General features: G+C 53.9%; 2 protein-coding genes across 5 annotated transcripts; one reads left to right on the top strand and one right to left on the bottom strand.

The window, feature by feature from the left end:
* The first annotated feature begins 48 nt into the window (after positions 1-48).
* TP53 (tumor protein p53) lies at positions 49-11,997 on the top strand. Its single transcript, NM_001009294.1, is given in 11 exon segments — positions 49-137; positions 7,794-7,895; positions 8,035-8,056; positions 8,150-8,404; positions 8,843-9,029; positions 9,111-9,223; positions 9,474-9,583; positions 9,852-9,988; positions 10,076-10,149; positions 10,423-10,529; positions 11,067-11,997. Coding segments are annotated over 10 exon segments (1,161 nt in total). The 5' UTR covers positions 49-137; positions 7,794-7,821; the 3' UTR covers positions 11,149-11,997.
* Positions 11,998-17,374: 5,377 nt separating this feature from the next.
* Positions 17,375-23,604, bottom strand: ATP1B2 (ATPase Na+/K+ transporting subunit beta 2). 4 transcript variants are annotated; one of them, XM_019817099.3, is made up of 9 exons: positions 22,867-23,604; positions 20,972-21,100; positions 20,622-20,726; positions 20,301-20,506; positions 20,023-20,079; positions 19,902-19,928; positions 19,501-19,521; positions 19,153-19,251; positions 17,375-19,041 (listed from the first exon to the last, which is right to left on the bottom strand). In XM_019817099.3, the coding sequence occupies exons 1-9, from the start codon at positions 22,976-22,978 to the stop codon at positions 18,877-18,879; spliced, it is 921 nt and encodes a 306-aa protein (XP_019672658.1). In that variant the 5' UTR covers positions 22,979-23,604; the 3' UTR covers positions 17,375-18,876. The 4 variants fall into 4 exon arrangements, with proteins under 4 accessions (XP_019672658.1, XP_019672660.1, XP_019672659.1 ...); XM_019817101.3 differs by lacking the exon at positions 22,867-23,604 and adding an exon at positions 21,450-22,259; XM_019817100.3 differs by lacking the exon at positions 19,501-19,521.
* Positions 23,605-23,978: the final 374 nt, after the last annotated feature.

The following is a 23,978-nucleotide window of genomic DNA, read 5'->3' as shown; positions in this document are numbered from 1 at the left end:
GGCGCTAAAAGTTTTGAGCTTCTCAAAAGTCCAGAGCCACCATCCTAGGCGCAGGTAGCTGCTGGGCTCCGGGGTCCTCTGGCGTCCGGCCTCGGAGCGTGCTTCCCAGGACGGTGACACGCTCCCCTGAGGTTCGGGTAAGCTCCTGCCTGAGCCAGATGAGTCCTCTCTGAGTCACCGGCTCTTGGCTCCGTGTATTTTCAGCTTGGGAGAATTGTGGGGTCTGGGGATGGGGCACTGGGGACTTAGCGATTTGGGGGAATGGACGCTTGGTTGACGGCACCGACATAGGAATGCAATGTTGGGAGGCCTCGGTGTGGATGATGGGGATGTTAGGACCAGCCGAACTCAGAGCTGAACAGAGGAGTGGGTCCTTCAGCCGGCCTAAAGGGTTCTTCCCCCACCCCACCCCCATCCCAGGGCTGGGTGTGGGGAACCCTGAAATAGGACGCACAAAGCATCAGGATATGAGACGCTCGGATCTCGGAATTTGGTTGGGGGACCCGTGATCCGAGATTTTAGGGCCCACAGCATCCTGGTGGAACCTCGGGCTCCATTCCGAAATGATTATTCGGGGGATGATCCGGGAAGCCCAAGCTGCTCAGGTCCCATAACTTCCGGACCTTTGTCCTTCCTGGAGTGATCTTTCCAACCGGTCCCCGGCTCCGCTAGATGGAGCAAATCCAATTAGACTGTCAGTTGTGGAAGTGGGAAGTGCTCAACGAGAGATTTGCCCGCGAAGCCCGGGAGGACTGTCCGGGCCGGAGAGGCCCACGAGCCCTGTTATTGTTTGGCTCTGCATTTACATTTTGCCACTTACAGGAGCGCTTCCGGTTTCTTTTTCCGGAGCAGCTCACTGTGCACCCGATGAGAGGGCGTAGAGAGAAAATGTCATTCCGACAGGCTCCTCTAACTTGCGGAGGGAGGCTACTAGCCCCCTCCTCTACTTTTTTTTGGTCCTTCCCGAGCTACTTAGCAGCCGCTTCGGGGAGGGAAGGGGTATTTGTTTTGATGCAAACCTCAGTCCCTCCCCCTCTTTGAATGGTGTGCTCCACCCCGTTGCCTGCCATCTGGACGGACGCTACCATTGCGTGCGACGGGGTCTTAAAAAGCGTGCCGAGGGCAAGCCCTGGGTATTTTCGAGAATGGGTACGTTTGAGAATTAAATGGTGAAAGCGGGCGACGATGCGCGGTCCGTCTGTGGCGGAGACACGGTTTCTCCGGCATCCGGCTGCAGCCCAGCCATTCCGATTTCGGACGCAGAGCGAACGTCGCGGGGGCGGAAGGGGCGGGCCTGGAGGGGGCGGGGCCCGCCGAGCCGAGCGGACGGGGGGCCGGCCTCCCGCCTGTCAGTCACTTGGGGCGCGGTGTTTCCAGCCTGCGCTCGCGGTCGGCGCACCTGCTGCGTCCTGGACCCCGCGCGCGGTGCTTGCGTGCTGCTTGTTCCGAAATTGGGGTAGCGTTTCCGCCGACTGCAATTAGACGAGTCGTGGCAACTAACCACCGCGTAAAGCCCGTCAAAATACACATTGTCATCGCCCCGGAGAAGGTGGACGTGCCTCTCTTCCTAGTCGATCTCTGACCCTCATCTTTGGGTTCTGTCACCAGTTTTGCCCTTTGGAGAACGTCCTGTAAATGGAATCACACAGTATGTGCTCCTTTGTGTAGGCTTCTCGCCTGCAGCGTAATGCCTGTGCCATTCACCCGTGTGACATTCCTGCGTGTATCAGTCTTGTATCAATGCTTTGCTGCTTTGTATTTAGCCTACTCCATTGGATGAATAAACGATGGATTGTTTATCCATTCTTCTTATGATGACCCTTTGAGATGTTTCCCGTTTGGGGCTATTCTTAATAAAGCTGCTTTTAACATTCTTGTACAATTTTTTTTTTTTTGGACGACTACTTAGGAGTGGAATTGCTAGGTAAGAGAGGAGATGTAAACTTGCAAATTCCTATATTTCAAAGCGGTTGTCCCGTTTTACATTCCCACCAGCAAGATCTGTCCTTCCTCACATGTGCGTGGTCTGTCAGTCTTCCTAACACTGTGTACATCGTTGTGGTGTTAATTTGCAGTCCTCTGCACTATGATCCATTTCCACCTGCTTATTGGCCATTCCTACGTCTTAATGGAAGTGACTCTTTACATCTTTCCCCCCATTTCTTTAAGTTGGTGTATGTGCTGTTTAAAAATTGTGTTCCGTTGCAGGCAGTTCTTTATATATCCTGGATAGGAGTCTTTTGTCAAGTGTTTTCTCCTGTGTTTGACCTGTTGCTTGCCTATTTGTTGAAGAGGAGCAGAAGATTCTTCTTTTATCTTTCAAAGATTTTCTGTGACCTGTTGAGAAAAACCTTTGCTTGACCCCAAGGTCATGAGATACTCTAGGATATTTTTCTCTAGAACCTTTAGGGTTTTAGGCTTTATACTTAGGTCTATGAGCCATAATTAATTAATTTTAAAATAATTTTTATCACGATGGGACATACGGGTCAAGGTTTTGTTTTTATTTTTGGTTTTTCCTATATGGGTATCCCGTTCTCCTAGCTCCTAACAGCCTTCCTTTCCCCACTAAATTGCTTTTAATTGGAGCGTTTGGCCCATTTAAATGCAATGCAATTATTGTAAAATTTGGGTTTACGTCTGCCACCTTAATGCTATTTTCTATTCTATTTCTCCTTTGTTCTTCTCTAACTTTGAGGAAGAAACAATACCAATCTAACACAAACTCTTGCAGAATAAAGAAGAGGTAACATTTCCAAACTAATTTTAGGATAATCCTCAGAATCCTGATACCAAAACCAGACGGGGACATTGCAAGAAAAGAACATTTAGACCCGTATTCCTGCTAGCACATATATATGCAAAAATGTGACAAATTTTAGCAAATCAAATCTGATAGTATATAGAAATGATAAATACATCCTGACCAAGTGGAGTTTATCTCTAGACTGCAATGATTAACATTCAAAAAATCGATCGGTGTAATTTGCCATATTAATGGATTGAAGGATAAAAATCCTATGATGATTTCAACAGCTGCATAAAAAACACTTGACATTATGCAATGCCTTTTCATGACAAAAAAGAAAAGCCAACCCCCCAGCAAACCAGAAAAAGGAAAACTTAGGCTGTTCAAAGGCACCTCCAATCGAGTTACCATCAATACATAATAGCGAGAGACCAAATGCTTGTCCTCTGAGATCAGGAAATAGAAAAGGATTGGACTCTCACCCCTTCAACATTGTACTGAAGGTGTTAGCCAAGCTAATAGAAAATTCATTGAAAAACTATAATGAAGGGCACTGCCTGGCTGGCTCAGTCGCTAAAGCATGCAACTCTTGGCCTCGGGGTTGTAAGTTCAAGCCCCACGTCGGGTGTAGAGATTACTTAAACAATAAAATCTTAAAAAAAAAATTTTTTTAACGTTTATTTATTTTTGAGACAGAGAGAGACAGAGCATGAACAGGGGAGGGGCAGAGAGAGAGGGAGACACAGAATCTGAAACAGGCTCCAGGTTCTGAGCGGTCAGCACAGAGCCCGACGCGGGGCTCGAACTCACGGACCGTGAGCTGAAGTCGGATGCTTAACCGACCGAGCCACCCAGGCGCCCCTAAAATCTTTAAAAAAGCAAAGCTACCATGACTGATAAATGATTATAGCACGGTCACAGGTTTTAAAGGTAATATACATAAACTGTATTTTTATATAATAGCAACCATTGAATCTGAAGTCAGAAAATGAATTGTAAAAACAATGCCACTTATAGTAACATCCGAAACATGGCATCCTGGGGATAAATTGAAAAAAAAAAAAGGGACGAGAGTTCTATATTAAAAACTACAAAATATTGCTGAGAGAATTTACGGAAGTTGTAGATAACAGAGTACCATATTCATGGATGGAACACTCAATAGTGTTGAGAGGTCAAAAGTGATTTAATTCAGTCCCATGCAAAATCCTAGCAGGTTCGTTTGTAGAAATTGATCAGCTGACTCCGAAATGAAAGTGTAGTACAAAGTTGGAAGTCTTAAACTACCTGACCTCAAGATTCCTATAAAGCTACAGTCGGACGACAACCATGAACTAGACTAGAGCCCAGGAAAAGACACATGAGTGTGGTCAAATGGTCCTCTACAAAGGCCCCAAAATGAATCCGTGGGGAAAGGAAAGTGAATAAATGGTGCTGTATGACTGTTAGAAGGAAAGATGGCAAAGTATCTTGGGCTTGATAGGGCTGGGTCACAAGCTTGTATCAATTTGTCCAATTTTGCTATCTAAATGGTAAAATTATGCATTTCGACTTATGTAGATTTTTTGCCTCAGAAACATTGGTGGGCTTCTGGGGAGCAGCTAGACATACGTTTGTGAAATTGTCCAGAGTATTATCTCATTTCCTTCTTTAGCTTTATTTTAGAAAAATACACAACACTTCTATTCCCACCGAATAAGTACACCAAATAATTATAACAATATTTTGTCTTATCTGAGTCCGTATGTTAATTACACACGTATGACTACCATCTTTTTTTTATTTTATTTTTTTATTTTTTGGAGACAGCGCGAGCAGGGGAGGGGCGGAGAGAAAAGGGCAGAGGAATCCGAAGCGTGCTCTGCGCTGAGAGCAGAGAGCCCGATGTGGGGCTTGAACTCACAAACCGAGATCGTGACCTGGACCAAAGTCAGTCGCTCAACCGACTGAGCCACCGGGGCACCCCCTTTTTTTGTTATTAATCAAGCTAGAACCCTTTGACAGTACCCCCCCCCATAAGCATACATATCCCCCTTTCTCTGAAACCATTACTATCCTATCAAAACGATCATAGCTCACCAGTAGGTTATTAGTAGTTAAACTTGGGGGGAGTCAAAAGATACACTCGGATTTTCAAACAGCACAGGGGGTTGGTACCCCTAACCCCCACCCACCCTTGTTCAAGGGTCAACTGTAGTCTTTGTATTTTTAATTTACATGAACTACGTATGTTTTACTGTGTTTGACTCTTCCCCACCTCCCGCCCTGCAAATTGTATTTTTTAATACACAGGTTTCTGAGCTATATCCAGTTACACATATACAAATAAATTCATTTCCTTAAATTGCTGTAGTAAATTTCTCTTGTGAGGATACCACTGTCATTTAGCCACTCCCTGCTGATAGTAACATTGTTTCTTATCACCTGCCATCTGGGAACCATACTGACGAACATTTTTGCATTTTTGCGCTAGCCTCCCGGTACAAAGTAGTAAGGTGTTCCGTTTTACCAGACGCTGCCCTGACTACTTTCCAGAACCCTCTTTTTTTTTCTTCCCCCCCCAATCAAATAGCTTTCAGCCAAAACAAATGTTTTTGGCACAAGGCTCTGGATGAAGCCCCGGGGTGGGGGGGGACATAATTATTTAGAGCTTGGAGGTGGCTGTGGACAGCCCAGGTTCAAATCCCTGGCCCTGAGCCCGGGTGAGTGACTTAATTACTTTAACCTCGGGTTCCCTCGGCTGATGACACCTACCTTATAGGCTTCTTGAGAGGATTAATGAGATAAGCCACGGAAAGCAGTGGGCCCCTGTGGGGATTGATTACAAACAGCAGCCATTGTCATGATGGTAGTGGGGTGGGCCTGCCCTTGGAGTCCCAGCTGAGTTTATGGCCTTCCCGCCAGGGATATCAATGTCAAGTCCTGCCTCCCCAGCCATTTGGAAAGTCTGGTTCCGCTCCTGACAGTTTCATTTAATGGCCCTTGAGGCTCTTCTCCGTGGGGAGTACCTGCTCTGAAAAGGTTTCCTAGTGATTGTGCATTTTCGAGAGAGAAACGTTGAGCATTTAGTTGCTGCCCAGGACCGAGAGAGGGAGACCTCTGTCTGTGGGGCTGTGTCCCTCCCAGCGGGACTGAGTCTCGGACTTAACCGTGGCCGCACAGCCCCCGTGGTGGCACATTTTGGGCTCTTCCTACGCTCCAGTCACTTTTCTCAGCTCTTTACATCATCCGTAATAAGTAAGGTGCAGTTTTAGAGCAAAGGACACTTAAGGCTCCGAGAGCTTAAGTAACCCTAACCCTAACCCTCACCTCCCCAAATCCTGCGAATATTAGGTGGTGCGCCTGGAATGCCGGCCTAGCCTGTCCGGCTCCCGAGCCCGTGATCTGTCTGCTACAGCTGCTCCATGTTCCCTGGTCCTGGGGACCTTTCACTAAACACACAAAAACTCAGTGCCTTGCATGGGAGGAAGCCAAAAGGCTAGCCTGTTAACATAGGTAAAGTCACCCAGCAAGTGTTAACAGTGCAATTTCAACCCTTCTGACTTCTGAGCCCCCTCCCCGTTCTCTTGAGCTCCCTTCCATAAAATCTCAAAGTTCTTTTGATCACTGATGGAGAAGGGGTCCTGGTCCGTCCCCACAAAGCAAATGTTTGGGATCACTCCCCCCTGGGGCCCTCTCTTGCTTCCTTCCACGCACGTGCGTAGCCAATACCCCCGTCAGCCAGCGTTAGCCGCCGTGACAGGTAGCCCTTTGCCAACCTCTTAATCCAAGGACTTTTGTCAACCCAAATCTGCACCTCCAGCCTTAACTGATTACAAAAGAGGGCTCTGCAGAGTCGTCTGTGACGAAGTAAGCATCTTACTCCCAGACGTTTGAACGGTCATTTTGAATAAAAGCTCATTCATTCGCCTGTGTGTCGGGCACGCAATTCACTTCACCTCTCGCTGGGACTCGGGCTTCCTCGCCTGTCAGGTGACCGAGACAAATGAGACGAGGCGCTTGAAAGGATTTCACAAACCGAACCCACAAGAAAGCGCGCCCTGGATCCCACGCAGGTGGAGGCGGATGTTAAGGGAGATTATAATGGAAAAAGCTGCTTGGGACGAGGGTGGGGGGTGATAGTTTGTCAAGGCCCTACGAGACAGCAACAAAAAAGCAATGAACCTGGACCCACACGGCAGGTGTGTTTTCTCGCAAAGCTGATAAACTTGGAGTCAGGGAAGATGTCACGAGATGGTGGCAAGTGCCCCGGCCCGGACTGGGACCACCCCTCTGAACTCGCCTGCCCCTTGGACCGCTCACAGCCCGCTTGCTCATGGCTTGGGCACGACAATTCACTTACAGTTAGAGAGCCCAACCAGACGCAAGGCATCTGGCATTACCTACATTACTGAGGTGAGCACAACAGATAACGTGGCTGCACTGAGGAAGTTTCTAGTCCCCCAGAGGCAACAGCCGAAAGGAACAAGCAAAGGTGTCTGATGGCATACCACCCTGGAATTAGAATCAGATGACAGAGTTTGGCTGGTGGTTCTTTGACAGGACACCTGTCAAAGGTTCTTGAACCTCACAGTTCGTGAGTTCGAGCCCCGCGTCGGGCTCTGTGCTGACAGCTCAGAACTTGGAGCCTGCTCTGGATTCTGTGTCCTTCTCTCTCTGCCCCTCCCCTGCTCACGCTCTGTCCCTCTCTCCTTCAGAAATAAATAAGCATTAAAAAAAACAACAAAGAAAGAAGGCTTTGTGATGAAGGGATCTGGCGGGGAATGTCAGGGGTCCATGGAGGGATCGTCCCCCAGGTGGAGGGAGTGGCTGACAGTCATTTCATCCTTCTTAACAGGAAAGAGAACAGAAGTAGGGTACCCTTCCACGAAGGCTCGTGGGTTCAGTGGTGGGAAGGTTGGGATTCCCTCTCTGGGTACCTTTGTGTCTGGAGGACATGTGCCAGGGGCTGGCAAAGGGTGGGGCAGGGGCAGCCCTGTTCCCGGGAAGACGGGGGACCCCGGGGTTGGGTGTGTCTCATGCCGGACCCTCCTTCCCTCCACAGCGGCCGCACTGTCCTCCCAGGGGCCACAATGCAGGAGCCGCCGTTGGAACTCACCATCGAGCCCCCTCTGAGCCAGGAGACATTTTCGGAATTGTGGAACCTGTAAGTGGGGGGCGGGGCGGGCTCCCTGCCAGCCCCCCAGGACCCCCCAGTCCTGCCCACCCACCCCATTCCCCAGCCCCCCGGTGGAGCCTCTGTAGAAAACAAACCCCAGCACTGACGTTCTGCTCTTCTCTTTCAGACTTCCCGAAAACAATGTTCTGGTAAGGACTGGAGGTGGGGGGTTGCTGGGGGGGACACTATAGGGACAGGGGCTGGAGACCTGGCCCTCTGACTCCTGCCTCTCCCCCCTGCAGTCTTCCGAACTGTCCTCAGCGATGAATGAGCTGCCGCTCTCGGAAGATGTCGCAAACTGGCTGGATGAAGCACCAGATGATGCTTCCGGAATGTCAGCGGTTCCGGCACCCGCAGCCCCTGCGCCAGCCACCCCTGCGCCAGCCATCTCCTGGCCCCTGTCATCCTTTGTCCCTTCGCAGAAGACCTACCCGGGCGCCTATGGTTTCCATTTAGGGTTCCTGCAGTCGGGGACAGCCAAGTCGGTTACTTGCACGGTCAGTGGCCCTGAGGGGCCGGTTTCCAGGCCGTAGCCCCCCTGGCTTTCTCTGTTCAGAACTTTGGGATTCCTCCTCTCTTACCTTCTTGTCAGTCTTCCTACATCTGACCTATTTAGTTTGGCCCGTGACCTTTGGCCTTGCTCCTGTCCCACAGTTGACATTTCCCCTTTGACCTTGGGCTTCTGTCACCCGTCCTGTTCCAGTCAGCCTCGCTCACGGGGCCGTGGAACTTTTCTTTTTTCCTTCACTCCTTCCTTTCTTGGCTTTTGTAAGCGAGCTTCTGGGATAAAGACCCCCAACCCCGCCATCTGGAGCCACCTTTCCCCCACGGCTTCCGGTTGGTGTGTAAGTGGTGCTGGTGCATGTGACCCCACCCCCACCCCCACCCCGGGCACTCGTCCCCTGACCTGTCCATCCCTTCTCCTTCCCTCACAGTACTCCCCTCCCCTCAACAAGCTGTTTTGCCAGCTGGCGAAGACCTGCCCCGTGCAGCTGTGGGTCCGATCGCCGCCCCCACCGGGAACCTGTGTCCGCGCCATGGCCATTTACAAGAAGTCAGAGTTCATGACAGAGGTCGTGAGGCGCTGTCCCCACCACGAGCGCTGCCCTGACAGTAGCGATGGTGAGCCGTCGGGGGCTACAGATGGGGCAGGGCCTGCTGCTAGGGTCCCCCGGCCCCTGATTCCTCCCCGATTGCTCTCAGGTCTGGCGCCTCCCCAGCATCTCATCCGAGTGGAAGGAAACTTGCATGCCAAGTACCTGGACGACAGAAACACTTTCCGACATAGCGTCGTGGTGCCCTACGAGCCGCCCGAGGTCTGCTTTGGCATCTGGGGTCTCTGGGAGGAGGTGGGGGAGGGGTTTGTCAGCGGCCGTCCAGGTGGGAGACGGGGGGGGGGGGGGGGGGGGGGGTGGGCTTTCTCCTTCTTATGCAACCTCCCCACGGCCGCGTGCGGTGTGCACAGCCAGCCGGGTGGTCCCCAGTGCAGGGTTGAGGAAACCAGCCTACACACTGCAGGCCTGCCCGGCGCTGGGTGGCCTCACTCGGCCGGATCTTCTCTCCCAGGTCGGCTCTGACTGTACCACCATCCACTACAATTTCATGTGTAACAGTTCCTGCATGGGGGGCATGAACCGGAGGCCCATCATCACCATCATCACCCTGGAAGACTCCAAGTAGGGACCCGCACGCCACCCTGCCCCAGGCCACTCTCTCCCGTGCTACCGCCCATCCCGCCTGTGGAATCCCCGCCTGTGGAATCTCCTCTGCTGTCCCCCACCCTCCGCCTCCAAGTTTTCTTTTCTCTGGCTTTGGGACCTTCTCTTACCCGGCTTCTCGATACTCCTTAGGCTTTTAGGCTCCACATAGGATGAAGGAGGTGGGGAGTAAGGGGGGCCCCATCTCCCTCACTGCCTCCAGCTTTCTGTCTTCTTATGTGGGTAGTGGGAAGCTGCTGGGACGGAACAGCTTCGAGGTACGAGTTTGTGCCTGTCCTGGGAGAGACCGGCGCACCGAGGAGGAAAATTTCCGCAAGAAGGGGGAGCCTTGCCCTGAGCCGCCCCCTGGGAGCACTAAGCGAGGTAAGCGGGCAGGACGAGAGGAGGCAGGGAGGGTGCAGTTCGGCTCAAAATTTACTCTTCTCTCGCCGTTCCTCACCTCTTTCCCAGCGCTGCCCCCCAGCACCAGCTCTACTCCCCCACAAAAGAAGAAGCCACTGGATGGAGAATATTTCACCCTTCAGGTAATCAAGGGCGGGATGCTTAACCCATTGAGCCACCCAGGTGCCCCGATTCCTTTGAAGTTAATATTACTGGGTTGAAGATTTGTTTCAAAATGTGGTTTTCTGCTTGACTGCTTTGCCTGCAATTAGGGCGTTTGCCAGTAGGGGGCAGTGGTGCCTCAAGACAATGGCTGAAGGTTGTGCCTAACTTCAGATCTCCAGTCACAAGGTGCGTTAAGTGGTACTGTGACTTTCGCCCTAATACTTCTTTATCCCCCTCCTCCCCTGCCGCAGATCCGTGGGCGTGAACGCTTCGAGATGTTCCGAGAGCTGAATGAGGCCTTGGAGCTGAAGGATGCCCAGAGTGGAAAGGAGCCAGGCGGAAGCAGGGCTCACTCCAGGTGAGTGACCTGGGCCCTCTCCCAGCCCCACTCCCCTGCCTTCCTGCCGCGAAAGGCCACAGGACTCCATTCTAATCCCACTTTCAAGGCAAAAAGGAACTGGTGCCCTGACAGTGGGACCTGCCCTGCTCGGTCTTCCCCCAGTTGTATCCTGCACCCCCTTTCATGCCTCTTGGTCATTTCCAGCAACCCCTAGCTCAGAGCTGGGGTCCCAAATAGAGGCCTGATAACCATGTGGGAGTATGAGACACCGCAGGGTTGAGACAGTCCCCCAGCCCTGCCGACCACCAGCAGGTCTGCGTGGCTTCGCGACTCCCTTTATTGGGCTCAGTTTCCTTGTTTGTCAGACGGGGTGGGGAAAGACGACGACACGACCCAGAAGTACCCCAGGTGCTCGGTAAACACATCCGCGGGTGGTGGTGACCATTTCAGCTTAAATTCCCCTGCTCCTGCCTGGGGCCCTTCAGAGCCTGGATCTGAGACACGCCTCCCACTCACTGACGTCATCTCTTTCCCTGCCCCTTGTCTCGCCAACAGCCACCTGAAGGCTAAGAAGGGGCAGTCTACCTCCCGCCATAAAAAGCCAATGTTGAAGAGAGAGGGGCTCGACTCAGACTGATGTCCTTCTGCTTCCGGTCCCCCCCCCCCCCCGCCCCAACTGACACCCTCACCCTTGTCCTCCTTCCCTGGCATTTTTGGGACTTGGGAGCTTGAACACACAAGCTTGGTCTGTTCCCCTGCTTGGTACAGGTATGCCTCGGAAACACCATGAAATTTTCCACTTACCTTAGCCTAAGGCTCTGCTAACAAAGTTGGCCTACGTAGTTGGTTAGTAGGGGGAGGTGGGACCTTCCAACCGAGTTTTTTAGGATTTTTTACTATGAGGAACCGTGAGGGAGGTAGGAGAATGTTCCTGCCTATAAAGAGCATTCTAGAACCAATCATACGCTGGGCCGCAAGCCCAGTTCTCTACCATTTTAACCAGCTATTGAACTTGTCCCGATTTTATTGTCCATTTTTATGAAATGCTAATAACCATACCTACCTCACGGTGTTTGTTGTGAGGGTTAATGAAATGATACACGTCTTGCCCCCAAACAGTTGTTTTATTACACGATGTCTGAGACTTGGTGCCTTCACGGGTGCTGATTCCCTAACGTCCCTGTTGGTGGATGGGATGATCAAGTTCCTACGACCGGGACAGCTGGTCAGGGGTCCCCTCCTTGCTGGCCCGGCCGAATCCTGTCTTCCCTCTCGCCGAACCTCACTTCCTAAAAGGAAGTCTGACTCTGTCCTACGCCCGCGAGGGATCCGATCCCTGGTGTAGGATCTGTATCTATCAAGGTCTGTTCCCTGCCCCCGACTCCTCAGGATCAATTTCTTTTGCACTCTTGGAGGCACATCTGCGTATTTCCCCACACCCTTCCCCCTCTCCCCTTTTTATATCCCCTTTTTATATCGGTTTCGTATTTTACAATAAAATTTTGCTAACACCTGTGTGTCTGAGGGGCGGGTGCCCGTGGAGGCTGCGTGGGGCCTGCCGGGCCGCAGGGGCGAGTCAGGAGGTGATGTTGGGAGGCAGCCACCTGAGTGTCCCGGGGAGTGGGGGCTGGGGGGGGGAAGGGGGGGTGCCACGCCGGGGTTCCGGGAGGAGAACAAAAGCTGGAGACTGGGTCAGTCTGCGGGCTGCATGACAACAAGGGAGGGGGGGACTCCATTCATAACTCGGGAACCAACTGTCCCTCCTCCCCCGCCCCCCTGCCCTACCAGGGCTGGCACAAGGTTCTCTCCTGCCCCTGCTTCGAGGATTGGGCTGCTGCCCCCCTCTGTCAGCCTCTCACCAAGGATTATGGGATTTAAATGTCTGATTTAGCAAGCCTGAGCCTCTGGGGTGGCCATCTGCTCACGAGAAAGGGGCAGGATACCTGGGTCCCCGAGGAGGAAGATGGTGGGTGCCGTTGGATGAAGACAGCCGGGGAGGCCTGCCAGCCAGGGTCCCAGGAAAGTGGGGGCGGCTAAGGTGAGGGCCGGGGTGCGGGGCTGGGGCCTTCCCGGCATCCCCTCATCCTGGGCCTCAGGCCAGGCAATTCAATGAATTGAAGCTTTAAACTCTGCCAGGAAAACCTCAAAGGGCTTCTGGGGGTAGGGAGGAGAGCTGAGGTTGGGGAGCTCTGCTCCCCCGCCTGTCCTGTTCCTCGGTGCTGCTGGCTCCCAGGGAGGGGGGCTGGGGGGGGGGAGCTCTCTCCATCACCCACTGCTGCCAGAGCCAGCGCTTGGAGGGGCGGCCAGACACTGGGGACATGGCTTGGCCCACCTCCTCCCTGGAGGCAGAGGGAGGGGTGCTAAGGTCCAGAGAGGGTTCTGGGGCCAGCGTCCTCTCAGCTTCCTCAACCAGGCGGGGAGTGGCGTGACCTGCCCCAAGGGTCCCAGATGGCCGTGCACCCACCAGCCCCCCTGGCCTCAAGACCACCTTCTTTCTCTTTCTCTCGCCGGGGAACGCCAAACGCTCCCCGGGAGACCTGGAACCATCTCCTTCAGAGACCTGAAGCTTCACCATCTCTCCCCACCCTCCGGGGCCTTGGCAAACCAGCGCTCTCGAAACTTCTTCCCTCTCCTCACTCCTCCAGACGGGTCACCTTGAAAATGCCTTCTGACCAGCACCCGGCACCCCTGACTCGCATCTCCCTAGACTGCGTCCCCAGCAATGGGACCGGGTCCATTTCTGCTCTGCTCCTTCAGAAAGCAGATCCGATCCGGCTCTGCCCAAACCCCCGTGAGCCGATAGATCACTGGGCTGGGAACAAGGCTGGGTTCGCAGGCCAACTCTGCGATGGGCAGAGGTGACCACAGGTCACTGGGTCCCTGACTCTCTGGTCCTACCTGCCTTCCTTCCCTCGCGTTCATCCAGGCATCTGTCTAGGCTACAGGCACTCACCGGTGCCTTCCTCTGCCTGGCTCTGTTCTAGAACGTGGGGGCCCATGGCAGACGTGGCCCCGGCTCTCAAGTTCAGAGCCCAAGCCCTGTACCACTGGGATTTGGGATATTTCTTGGGAAGCCTGGGTGGCTCACTCGGTTAAGCGTCCAACTTCGGCTCAGGTCATGATCTCACGGTTTGTGAGTTCGAGCCCCGCATCGAGCTCTGTGCTGACAGCTGGGAGCCTGGAGCCTGCTTCCGATTCTGTGTCTCCTTCTCTCTCTGCCCCTCCCCTGCTCACGCTCTGTCTCTCTCAAAAATAAATAAATACTAAAAAAGGAGAAAGAGAAACCAAAGGAACCCAGCATGCATCCTAAAAATGATACAAATTGTTGAAAAAGAAAGCAAACTTGGTTGAAAGGGTAAAATCCAAAAGGAGGAGGTTATTTTTTTTTATGTTTTTATTTTATTTTTGAGAGAAAGAGCGTGAGGGGGGAGGGGCAGGAAGAGAGGGAGACACAGAAGCCGAAGCAGGCTCCAGGCTCTGAGCTGTCGGCATAGAGCCTGACGCGGGGCTGGAACTCACAGAATGCAAGAAAGATCATGACCTGAGCTGGAGTTGGAGGCTCAACTAACTGAGCCATCCAGGCACCCCGAAAAGCAGGAGTTCAGAAAAAAGATAAATTTATAATAGGAAAAGAAGGGGCACCTGGCTGGCTCAGTCAGAACATGTGACTCTTGATCTTGGGGTTATGAGTTCGAGCCCCACGTTGGGCATAGAGTTTACTTAAAAATGAAATAATAATAATTTTAAAAAACTCAAGGGCTTGTTGAAAACACAGCAAGGACCATTGATTGGTCCAATGCAACTTAAACTATTCTGTGCCACAGGAAAAGAATGAAATCTCCAATTTATGTAAAGTTGTGGTTTCATTAATATAAAACCTGATAATAAAGACTGTAAAAACCTAGAAGCTAAATCAACTTAGAAGCAAAACTCTCAACATAGTATCAGAATACATTGATGAATTAAAAGAAGATTAACGCCGTAAGTAAAGGTTCACTCCGGGGGCACAAAGTTGATTTTGTAGAGAAAGCTATCAACATAATTCGTGACGTTAACAAATTAAGGAAGAAAAATATGATCCTGTCGAGAAATGCTGAAAGGAATTTGATTAAATGTCAGCATCCATTGCTTCAAAAAAAATTAAGAATACAAGGAGATATCCTAATGGCTAAACACTAAGAGAATTTCGATTAAAGAACCATACAGGGATGCACACGGCCAATGTTATAATGCATTCAAGAGGATCAAAGAAAAAAAGAAAACAACACTGGTTAAGTATCTCTTTGCCTTTTTGATCATAGGACCATGCGCCTAAGCACTCTAGAGACCATAATAAACAACTCTTGGAGTTAGAATTTAATCAGGTAGATAGTAGATAAATATTTTTTATCTTCTCAAAAAGTCACAGAGAGGGGAACCAGGCTGGCTCAGAACAGCACGATCACTTGACCTCAGGGTCATGAGTTCAAGCCCATGTTGGGCATGGAGATTACCTTTTTAAAAAGTAAATAAATAAATGTTTTAAACATCTCGGGGTCATGAGTTTGAGCCCTGTGTCGGATGTAGAGATTACTTAAAAAAAAAAAAAAAAAAAAAGGATGGAGGGAAACCTACTTACTTTCCTAGGTAACAGAAAACACACTTAAAATGACCGAAATCAAATGAATATAGCTTGGCGTATGGGGCACCTGCATGGCTCCGTTGGTTGAGAGTCTGGCTCTCGATTTCGGCTCAGGTTGTGATCTCACAGTTCATGAGTTTGAGCCCCGCATCGGGCTCAGTGCTGATACTGTGGACCCTGCTTAGGATTCTCTCTCTCCTTCCCTCTCTGCCCCTCCCGTGCTCACTCCCCTGTCTCTCTCTCTTTCAAAATAAATGATAAACATTCAAAAAAAATTTTTTTTTTCCCCTTGGAGCTCCTGGATGGCTGAGTCAGTTGAGCATACGACTTCAGCTCAGGTCATGATCTCACAGTTCATGAGTTCAAGCCCCACATTGGGCTCTGCACGGTCAATACAGAGCCTGCTTGGGATTCCCTCTCTCCTCTCTCTCTACCCACCGCCATGCTCTCTCTCTTAAAATAAGTAAATAAACTTAAAAAAAAAGATTTCTAAATAATAATAAATAAATAAATAGTTTTCTTATTGACTAAACTCTATGCCCAACATTTGGCTCAAACTCACCAACCCCAAGGTCAAGAACCACACGTCCTACCAACTAAGCCTGCCAGGCTCCCTAGATTTTTTTAAAAGTAAAGTGAGGTTGAGAAAACTAAAAAGTAAAACTCTGAATTACACCACACGTAAAAAGAAATAAAGATCAGGGGAATTGAAGGGAAAATAAAAATTTTAATGAAATTAAAATCCAGTCTCCCCCCGCCCCCCGCCAACACCCACAGAAATCTGGATAATAGGCATATGACTCTAGTGACTGGATGCCCAGAAACTACAAAAAAACTAGACATGTGAAGGAAGACCTAACACTTTTTAACAAAGGCAAGCACTGCTTAGGGCAGGGGGGCAGGGCAGAATTTTGCAATGCAGAAAACAGTTTCTATCTGTAGCTATCAAGGAGCTTGAACAGATTCAAGGAAGAATGACCCAACGGGAAAAAAATACCATGCAGCCATCTAAAAAATATATATGCAGGGGCGCCCCGGTGGCTCAGCCGGTTGAGTGTCCGACTTCGGCTCAGGTCATGATCTCACAGCTTGTGAGTTCGAGCCCCGCGTCGGGCTCCGGGTGCTGACAGCTGGGAGCCTGGGGCCTGCTTTGGATTCTGTGTCTCCCTCTCTCTCCGCCCCTCACCCACTCGCGTTCTGTCTCTGTCTCTCTCAAAAATAAACATTGAAAAAACTTTTAATAAATTAAATAAATCAATAAATATATGCATCCGAGCTCTACCAGGTGACATAACGGCACAAGAAAATTCATTGAGTGAAAAACAGTGAAATGCACAAAAGTGGGTCTGATGGGATCCAGTTCCGGCATGATAACGAGCAAACCCCAGCAGGTTGTGCGCGTGCATTCGCGTGTGCGTATACAACTCATTCGTGATGAAATCGTGTATACGGATGCTTGTGCAATAAAGCTATCTTGCAAGGCAAATCGTAACTCGTTGCAAGCAAACCAACAAAAATAAAGCCCAAGAAAATAAAAAGTAGCTCTAAACCCATCCACGTATGTCACAGTAAACACCGTTCTGTGCACCTGTCCGTCCCTTTGTTTTGTTTTTTTTTTTTTCCTACGCTTGTGTGTATACTTTCACCCCCAATCAGGGTCCTAACGGTTCACATTGTTTTTTGAGATCTGTTTCTTCGGTCCACTTTCCCCATGTCCCAGGGCATTTGCTGAGGCTGTTCTCTCTCCCCAACCACCCCACCCTTTAAGGCTCTAAGAAACCTGCCATTGGAAGCCCCGGAGTAGAAAGAAAGCCCGTTGACCGCTCTGAATATTCTCCTCACTGGCTTTCTCCCCTCCCTGGAGGCACGTTTAGGTCTACCTGGCAGGAGAGTTTCTCGTGTGTTCCTCACCTCTCCCGTTAAACTGGGGAGCTCCTTGGGAGCAGGAAGTCTGTCTCTTTCATAAGTGTATCTTCACGGCGCCTAGAATGCACACAGTAGGCACTTCGTAAGTATCGCCCCACAAAGGGATGTAGGCTTCCTGCCTCTCTTGCTCTGGGCCGTCTCAAAGACAGTATGAAAGAAGGAGCGATCTGGAAGGTAGACGTTTGGACACTGGATGAAGTCAAAGCTGGGAAGCAGGACCCCCGAGGCCCAGGCGACCCCCAAATCACCCAGATCGCCTCCCTCCCCTTCCCAGAGCTCTTCCGAATGCTCAGAAAGGAACAACCCACACGCAGGGTTCCGTGTGTGATATATATTTATATATATAATTGCTCTCATTCTATTGTACTTTATCCTCTTTTTACAGTAGATCTGACACAGGCATTAAATAACTGCAGAGAGAGACCACTGGGGCGAGGGGAATGCAGGAAAACATGGGGGACCCCAAGGGAAGAGACTCAGATCCAGTGAGAGGGGAGGAGGGAAGGGTCCATCTGAAGGGGGGGGGCGGTGTGGAGGCTGCAGGGTCAGAAAAGAAATGGGGAGTTAGAGAGGGCAGAAATGAAGGGCACGATCACTCAAGAACACCAGAGGCCCCTCATGTGACATTCTATGGGCACTACGGGGTCGTTTAAAAACGCCAAGGGGTCCCGAAGGAGATGGGCCGAGAAGTTCAGAGCCTAGACTGGGGGGCTATTGGCAGCGTTTAGGCCGAGAGGCAGAGGAGAGGGGAGGAGCTAGTGATTAGTTGATAACGTGCTAAGAGAAGCCAGAGGGAGGAGAGGGGGGTGGCTCCGGGCCCAGGGGAAGGAGGTGAAACAGTCCCACAGCCAGCTGACGTTTCCAAGGTGGCCACTGGGGACCCAGCCAAAATGGCTGCCCTCCCCCAGCGCTCTGGGGAAAGGGAACTTGAAGGATATTCTGGGAAAACAAACAGGGAGACAGTAAGCCGTCGGCGGCGGCAAAAAAACAAAGTGGACGTTCAGCCTAGGTCAACCCCATCCCTCCGAGGAGTGCCTGTTTGGGTGACAGGAAGAGAACTTTCAAGAAGAACCAACAGGGACTCCTCTTCCAGACCCTTGTCCCCAGCTCGCGCCAGTCACCGCAGGGTGAGGAGAAAAATGTGCCAGAAGGCAGGGAAAAGGCCACCGAGCCACCTCGTCCTCAGTTACAGACAGCTGTCGTTCAGAGGAGGGAACGGGGATGGAGAGGACATGGGGACACCCCTGCCGACGCCGGAGGAGCCGGATAAAGTCAGAAGCCACCGAGACGGTGACGGTGTCGATGAGGCAGAAAGCGTGGGAGAGACAGAGGAAGGTGAATGGAGGGCCACGTTCGTGTCTGCAAACCGGGGATGGAAGGAGATGTGGGGGGGGGGGGGGCGCGGGGGGGAGGTGGATGAAGGTGAAGGCAGGTGCGAAGGTGGGCAGGTGGGAAGGTGGGCGGGCAGGCAGGCATCTTCTATTGCTCTCTGGGGACAGCAGGGGTGGAGACACCCCACTCACAGCTAAACCAGAACGAGAACGGCCCCCAACTCCTCGGCCGGCCTCCCTGGGATCCTGCCTCCCTGCCTCTGACGGAGCTGGAAGCCGGAGGGGAGGGTGGAGACGGGAGGGAAGTCAGGGGACCACAATGGCCATCAGGCTGGGTTCACAAGTAAAGAAAAGGGGCGTGAGGCTCAAACAAGTCATAGCTCTGTTATAAAAAATACCTTTGGGGCGGGTGAGGGAGGGATCAGGCAGGGTCAGGGACATTCCAGAGGCATCCATAGGAAAGAGGTGGGGGCAGGAGGAAGGGGCCTCAGGTTTTGTTGATGCGGAGTTTGAAGGCCACGCGGCCCGCGAACTTGTCCCGCTCATCGTCTGTGGCGATGTTGGCGGCATTGATCCGGCATTCTACGTTCACCTCCACATTGGGGGTCACGTTCAGGAACTTCACGGCCACCAGGGGCTGCGTGTAGTTCACCTGGGCCAGAGGAGGAGAGCACAGGTCCAGGCCCTTGGCAACTCCAGCCTCCTCCCCCAGGACCCCGCTCCCCGGGGGGAGCCACAGGGCCGGGCCTCCCACGAAACTTACGTGGAACTTTTTGCCATAGTAAGGGAAGTACATGAGGTCGATGCTGCCGTTGGCAGGGAACATGACAAAGTGGCCGAGGTTCTCAGCATCTTCGTCCCGCTGTGGGGGAGCAGGAGGGTAGGGGGAGAGCGGGTTAGGGGCGGCAGGAACCCAGAAGCTCTCCAGACTGCCCTCTACTCTTCCTTCGCCCCAAGTGATTTCTGGCTCCAATCTGCTTCCCTTGGGCTGTGAGTCTGTGTGTGCATGTGCGCAGGAGGGGCTGTCCTGTCTCTCCGTCAGACTGGGAAGTCCTGAAGGGTGTTAATGACCCTGGAGCCGCCCACTCATCCTCCCACACCACCTTCTTACCCCGGTCTCAGCAATCGGTTTCTGAAGCAGAGCCAAGAGAGAACAGATAAGTGAGTAAGGGCTCGGAAGGAAGGGGAGGTGTGTGTGTGCGCGTGTGTAAAGGGGGACAGGAAGTTTCTAGAGAGGACAGAGAAGGGGGCCGCAGGGTTCCCAGGACAACTGAGTGGCCCTAACTACCAGAAACCTAAAAAGAACTAAAGAGCAAGGTGAGACACGGGAGGGGGAGCGGAAGACACGGTGATCAGGGACTGGAGAAGGTGGAAGGGGTCAGGCACAGAAGCAGAGGCCGGGGCTTGGGTGGGCTCAGAGAGGTGGGTGTCTATCCACGCGAGAGCATCTAGAGAGAAGCAAGAGTGGTGGGAGCCCCTGGGAGTTGGAGCCACGCTGGCACGCCCTCTTACCCCCTTGTCCCTAGAGTGACGGGGCCTCTGACAGCAAGGGAGACAGAAAGACACGAGTGAATCACGTGCAGGCCAAGAAAGGCAAAAGGACGGGCAGGTGGACAGGGTCCCACAAACTCACCTTCCCCACACAGGTAACATTCATGCTCTGATTCGCTCCCGCGTAGAAGTTGATGACCTGGAATGAAGAGAGAGGACGAGGAGTTAGAGAAACAAGGTGGCGAAGACACACGTGTCCAGCCTCCCCCCCTCCACAGAACCTGGCCTCCCACGGCCCCACGCCTCTGGTTCTCGAAGCCGCTCAAACCTCCCCAGATCGCCCCAGTGAAAAGCAACTGCCCGCAGATGATGACCCCAGCCCCCTCCTTCATTCTCCCTGGTGACCAAGGTCACACGTACCCGGTTCATCTTGATGAAGACACAGGGCTGCCCGGTGCTGTAACCATAGTGGGTCGGGTCCCCGATGCCAGAGCAGTCGCCCAGCTGGGTCCGGTTGAACTGGCAGGCACGCTTCGGGTAGTTGAGGACTCCGTTGTCTGGCTGTTCGTAATAGCGCCCAGGGCGGCAGACGTCATTCTTCTGGGCTTGGATGGAATCGTTGTAAGCTAAGGAGGTGGGGGAGAGAGACAGAGAGAGTCACGGGGCCAGTGTTCTGCTTCCAGGGTCCCCCGGTCGCCTGCCCAAGCCCCTGCACGGCCACATCAGCGGCCCCTCACTCACGCTCCAAAAACTTGTTGAGCTTCTGAACATGTTGGTCCCAGCTTTCAGTGTCACTGACGTTGACAATGACATCAAGATTCTCAGTCTTGGGGCGAATCATCAAGCCTGTACCAGACAAGTGGATATACGTATACGTATGCATATCCGACGAGGGACCACACACGGAGGGAGGAAGCCGGACACAGGGAGCAGCAGGGTGACGGACGGGGTGGGGACAGGGGGAGATCTCCTGTGACCCCACAGCACCTTCCCAGATCACAAAGCTCTCAGCTGCGGGAAACGGGAAGGAGGCAGACTTCAAGGACTTCCCCGCACGTGGTAACCGGGTCATCAGAAGCCGCATCACTCACCCGGTGTGGTCAGTCGGTCCTGGTACTTGGGGGTATGGTCAGAGACCGTCTGCAGCATGACCCACATGGTGAGGGTGAACATGGCCGTGAGGAAGCCATAGAAGACGAGGTAGAAGAGGAGGATAAAGGCTGGGGAGGAGGAAACAGGGTCAGCGGGTTCCAAGATGACCTCACCTATCCCCGCAGACCCCTCTCCCACTCAGACGTTCTGCACCCGGACGGGTCACAGAGTCTCGGGGACATCTGAGAGCCTGCCCTGGAGAGCAAAATGAGACGAGCTGGAAGCAGGCCCTGGTGTCTGGCGTCCAGCCATGACCCCCCGCCCCCTCCGGTCCCATAGTGAAGCCCAGCCTCGTGGAGGCCGCAAGAGACCTAACTTCTCATTGCTGCCCCAACCCCAAGTACAGGCCGCGGTCATTCGGCATCAGATTCCGTTCCCAACTTGTCAACCATTCGCGGCCCTACAGAGGCACAGCACCTGTTACTGCTTCATGGGTCCTCGTGCTTAAAGCTGTCGGGCGCGATGAGTTTCCAAGCTGGCCCTGGCCACCATTCGCAACCAAACTCTCACCCCGCCCCTCGGAGCGCGGACCCTCACGTTCAGACAGCAAACTCTTCTCTCTCCAGGCGCCCCACAGAAGTGGCACCTTGGACGCAGCTGCCGTCTAGCTATGAAATCTCTCAGAGCCGCCCCGAACCTTCAGCGGTCACCCCACCCCCCAGTTCACGCACAGCACCCGGGGGGAGGCGGCTGAGCAAAGGTAGAATGTCCCGGAGGCTTCCGGGCGGGGAGCAGGTCCTTGCTGCATGTGACATGTAACCCCGTCACTCCTCAGCCTAAGTGTCTGTTGTTGCCACCACCCAGGAACCCCCGTCCTTCTATCTCAGACGACACTGTCCCCATGAAGCTTCTCCAGGTTTCCCGGAGCTATCACGGATCCCTTCCACCCCAGGGACTGGACTCCCCAGTTTCCTGAAGGCGAGGACTGCCCTGGTGGGTGGGCTGATGGGGACAGTGTTCAACCGGTGTGGAGGAATCATAGGTTGTGTCACAACAGGCTCCCCTATGCTTGACCTCCCAAGCTTAACAATCCCTTTTGGAAGAAAGCCACCCTTCACCTGCACTCAAGCCCAGCACCAGACCCTCGCCTGGGGACAACTCCCTCTACACCCGAGTCTCGCAGTCCCGCTGTGGGTTGGGAAGGTCTGGACACTCTGCCGGATGATGTATGCGCACGTCTCACCACTGGTGACCACTCCTCCCTCCGCCTGCGACATCGGAGCCGAACATCCAACCTCCAAAACCTCCCAGGGCCACCCCTCTCCAACAGCCCCCCACCCACAAAGCAGCCACAGAGAAAGCTCCAAACAGCAGCGGGATACTGACAACTTCCGCTGTGAAGAGCCCCCCCCCCCGCGGTCCCCCCCACCTCTCCAAGACCCGCCCCCTCATGAATGTTCCCAGGGTCCAGGGGATGGGCACGAGCTAAAAATAGACGGGCTTGGCGAGCTAGTGAGAGCCAGAGGGAGGGAAGGGGCGCTCTTCTGGGGAAGGGGGGGGCGGCCGTGTGCAGCGGACCTGCCCGGAGAGGGAGCGGCAGCGCCGCGGCGCGGACACGCGCGCAGAGCCCGCGACCCCCCGCGCGAGGGGGCTCCGCGGGGGGCGGGAAGGCGGCAGTGACCTACTTTCTCCGCCTCCGCAGCGGCCGGCCGGGGAGATTAGACCGGCGATTCGGCCCCCTCCCAGGCCGGAGCCAGGCAGGGCGGGGGGGGGGAGGGCAGGACGCCGGGGACCCGGGAAGGGAACCGGGGCCGAGCCCGCGGGACCTGGTGCCCCCCCGGGGCGTCGCCCGGAGGACCCCCGCCCCGCCCCGCGCGCGGCCCGCCCTGCGTACCCCAGCTGGTCCCGGTGCGGCCCATGAACTGGTGCGTCCTCGGGTTCCACACGAACTCCTTCCACTCCTCAACCACCTGCCCGCAGCTCTTCGTCTCCTTCTGGATGACCATCTCGGCGGCGGGGGGCGAGTCCCGCGCCGGGCGGGGGGCTGCGGAGAAGCTGGGGTGCGGCGCGCAGAAGCCCCCCCGCCACGCTCCGGAACGCGCGGGGAGCGAAGGCAGCGGGGGCGAGGGAGACCCTCCCCAGATGGGCAGCCGCTGCAAATTCCGGGGTGCACGGCCACGCGCTGCGGGGTGCTGGCAGCGCGGCGTGGGATGCACCGATCCTAGCGCCCCCCCACCCCGCCCCCGGGCTCCGATGAAAAGGGGGCTGTCAGAGCAGGGGAGGTTAGAAAGAGGAAGGGGTGCGACGCAGCCTCACCCCCCCAAACCTTCTAGAAACAAAATGAAAAGGGATGCAAAAACAGACGGCTGCAAAACCCGAGCGAGGCGCAGAAAAAATAGGGGTGCAAGGAGGCAAGGGAGGGGTGGGGGAGGGGGCTGCCCCGAAATCCAAGATGCAAAGAGGCCGTGGGGAGGGACCGGGTGGCCGCTCAAGGCTCTTCCGCCAAGCGGAGACCGCCACACCAGTGGTGGCTCGGCCGCGGGGGTGGGGCAGGGACGCGCAATTGGGGGACAGCCAGGGATGGGGGTCCCCCGGGCGGAGGCTCCGCTCCTCAGCAGTGCGGGGCCGGCGGTCTCGGCGCGCAGTCTTTATACTCGGCGGCGGTGGGGGGCCCGCCCCCTTCCCACCCCCAGAAGCCCCGCCTCCTCGCCGCTGGCCCGGGCGACCTCATGCATATGCAAATATGGAGAGAGGGATTGGGTCCGCCCCCCTGCCGCCTCTTTAAGACCCGGAGGTCTCTCCCCTCCCCCCAGCCCAGGTACCACAGTGGATCAGGTGGAAGAAGGGGATGGAGGGCGTGTCCGGGCGGAGTGGAGGGAAAGGGAACCCCGGAGAGAGACAGAGCTGGAGAGGGAAGCCGATCTTTGCGGCGAAGGGGCCCCAGGCCGGCCGTTGGAGACTAAGATCCGGAGACAGACAGGGCCAAATGTGAGAGGGATAGAGAAA

This window comes from Felis catus, chromosome E1 (genome assembly GCF_018350175.1).
Source record: "Felis catus isolate Fca126 chromosome E1, F.catus_Fca126_mat1.0, whole genome shotgun sequence".
Taxonomy (NCBI): domain Eukaryota; kingdom Metazoa; phylum Chordata; class Mammalia; order Carnivora; family Felidae; genus Felis; species Felis catus.
Note: the sequence above shows the minus strand (reverse complement) of the source record. Positions and strands in the feature narration are given on the sequence as shown.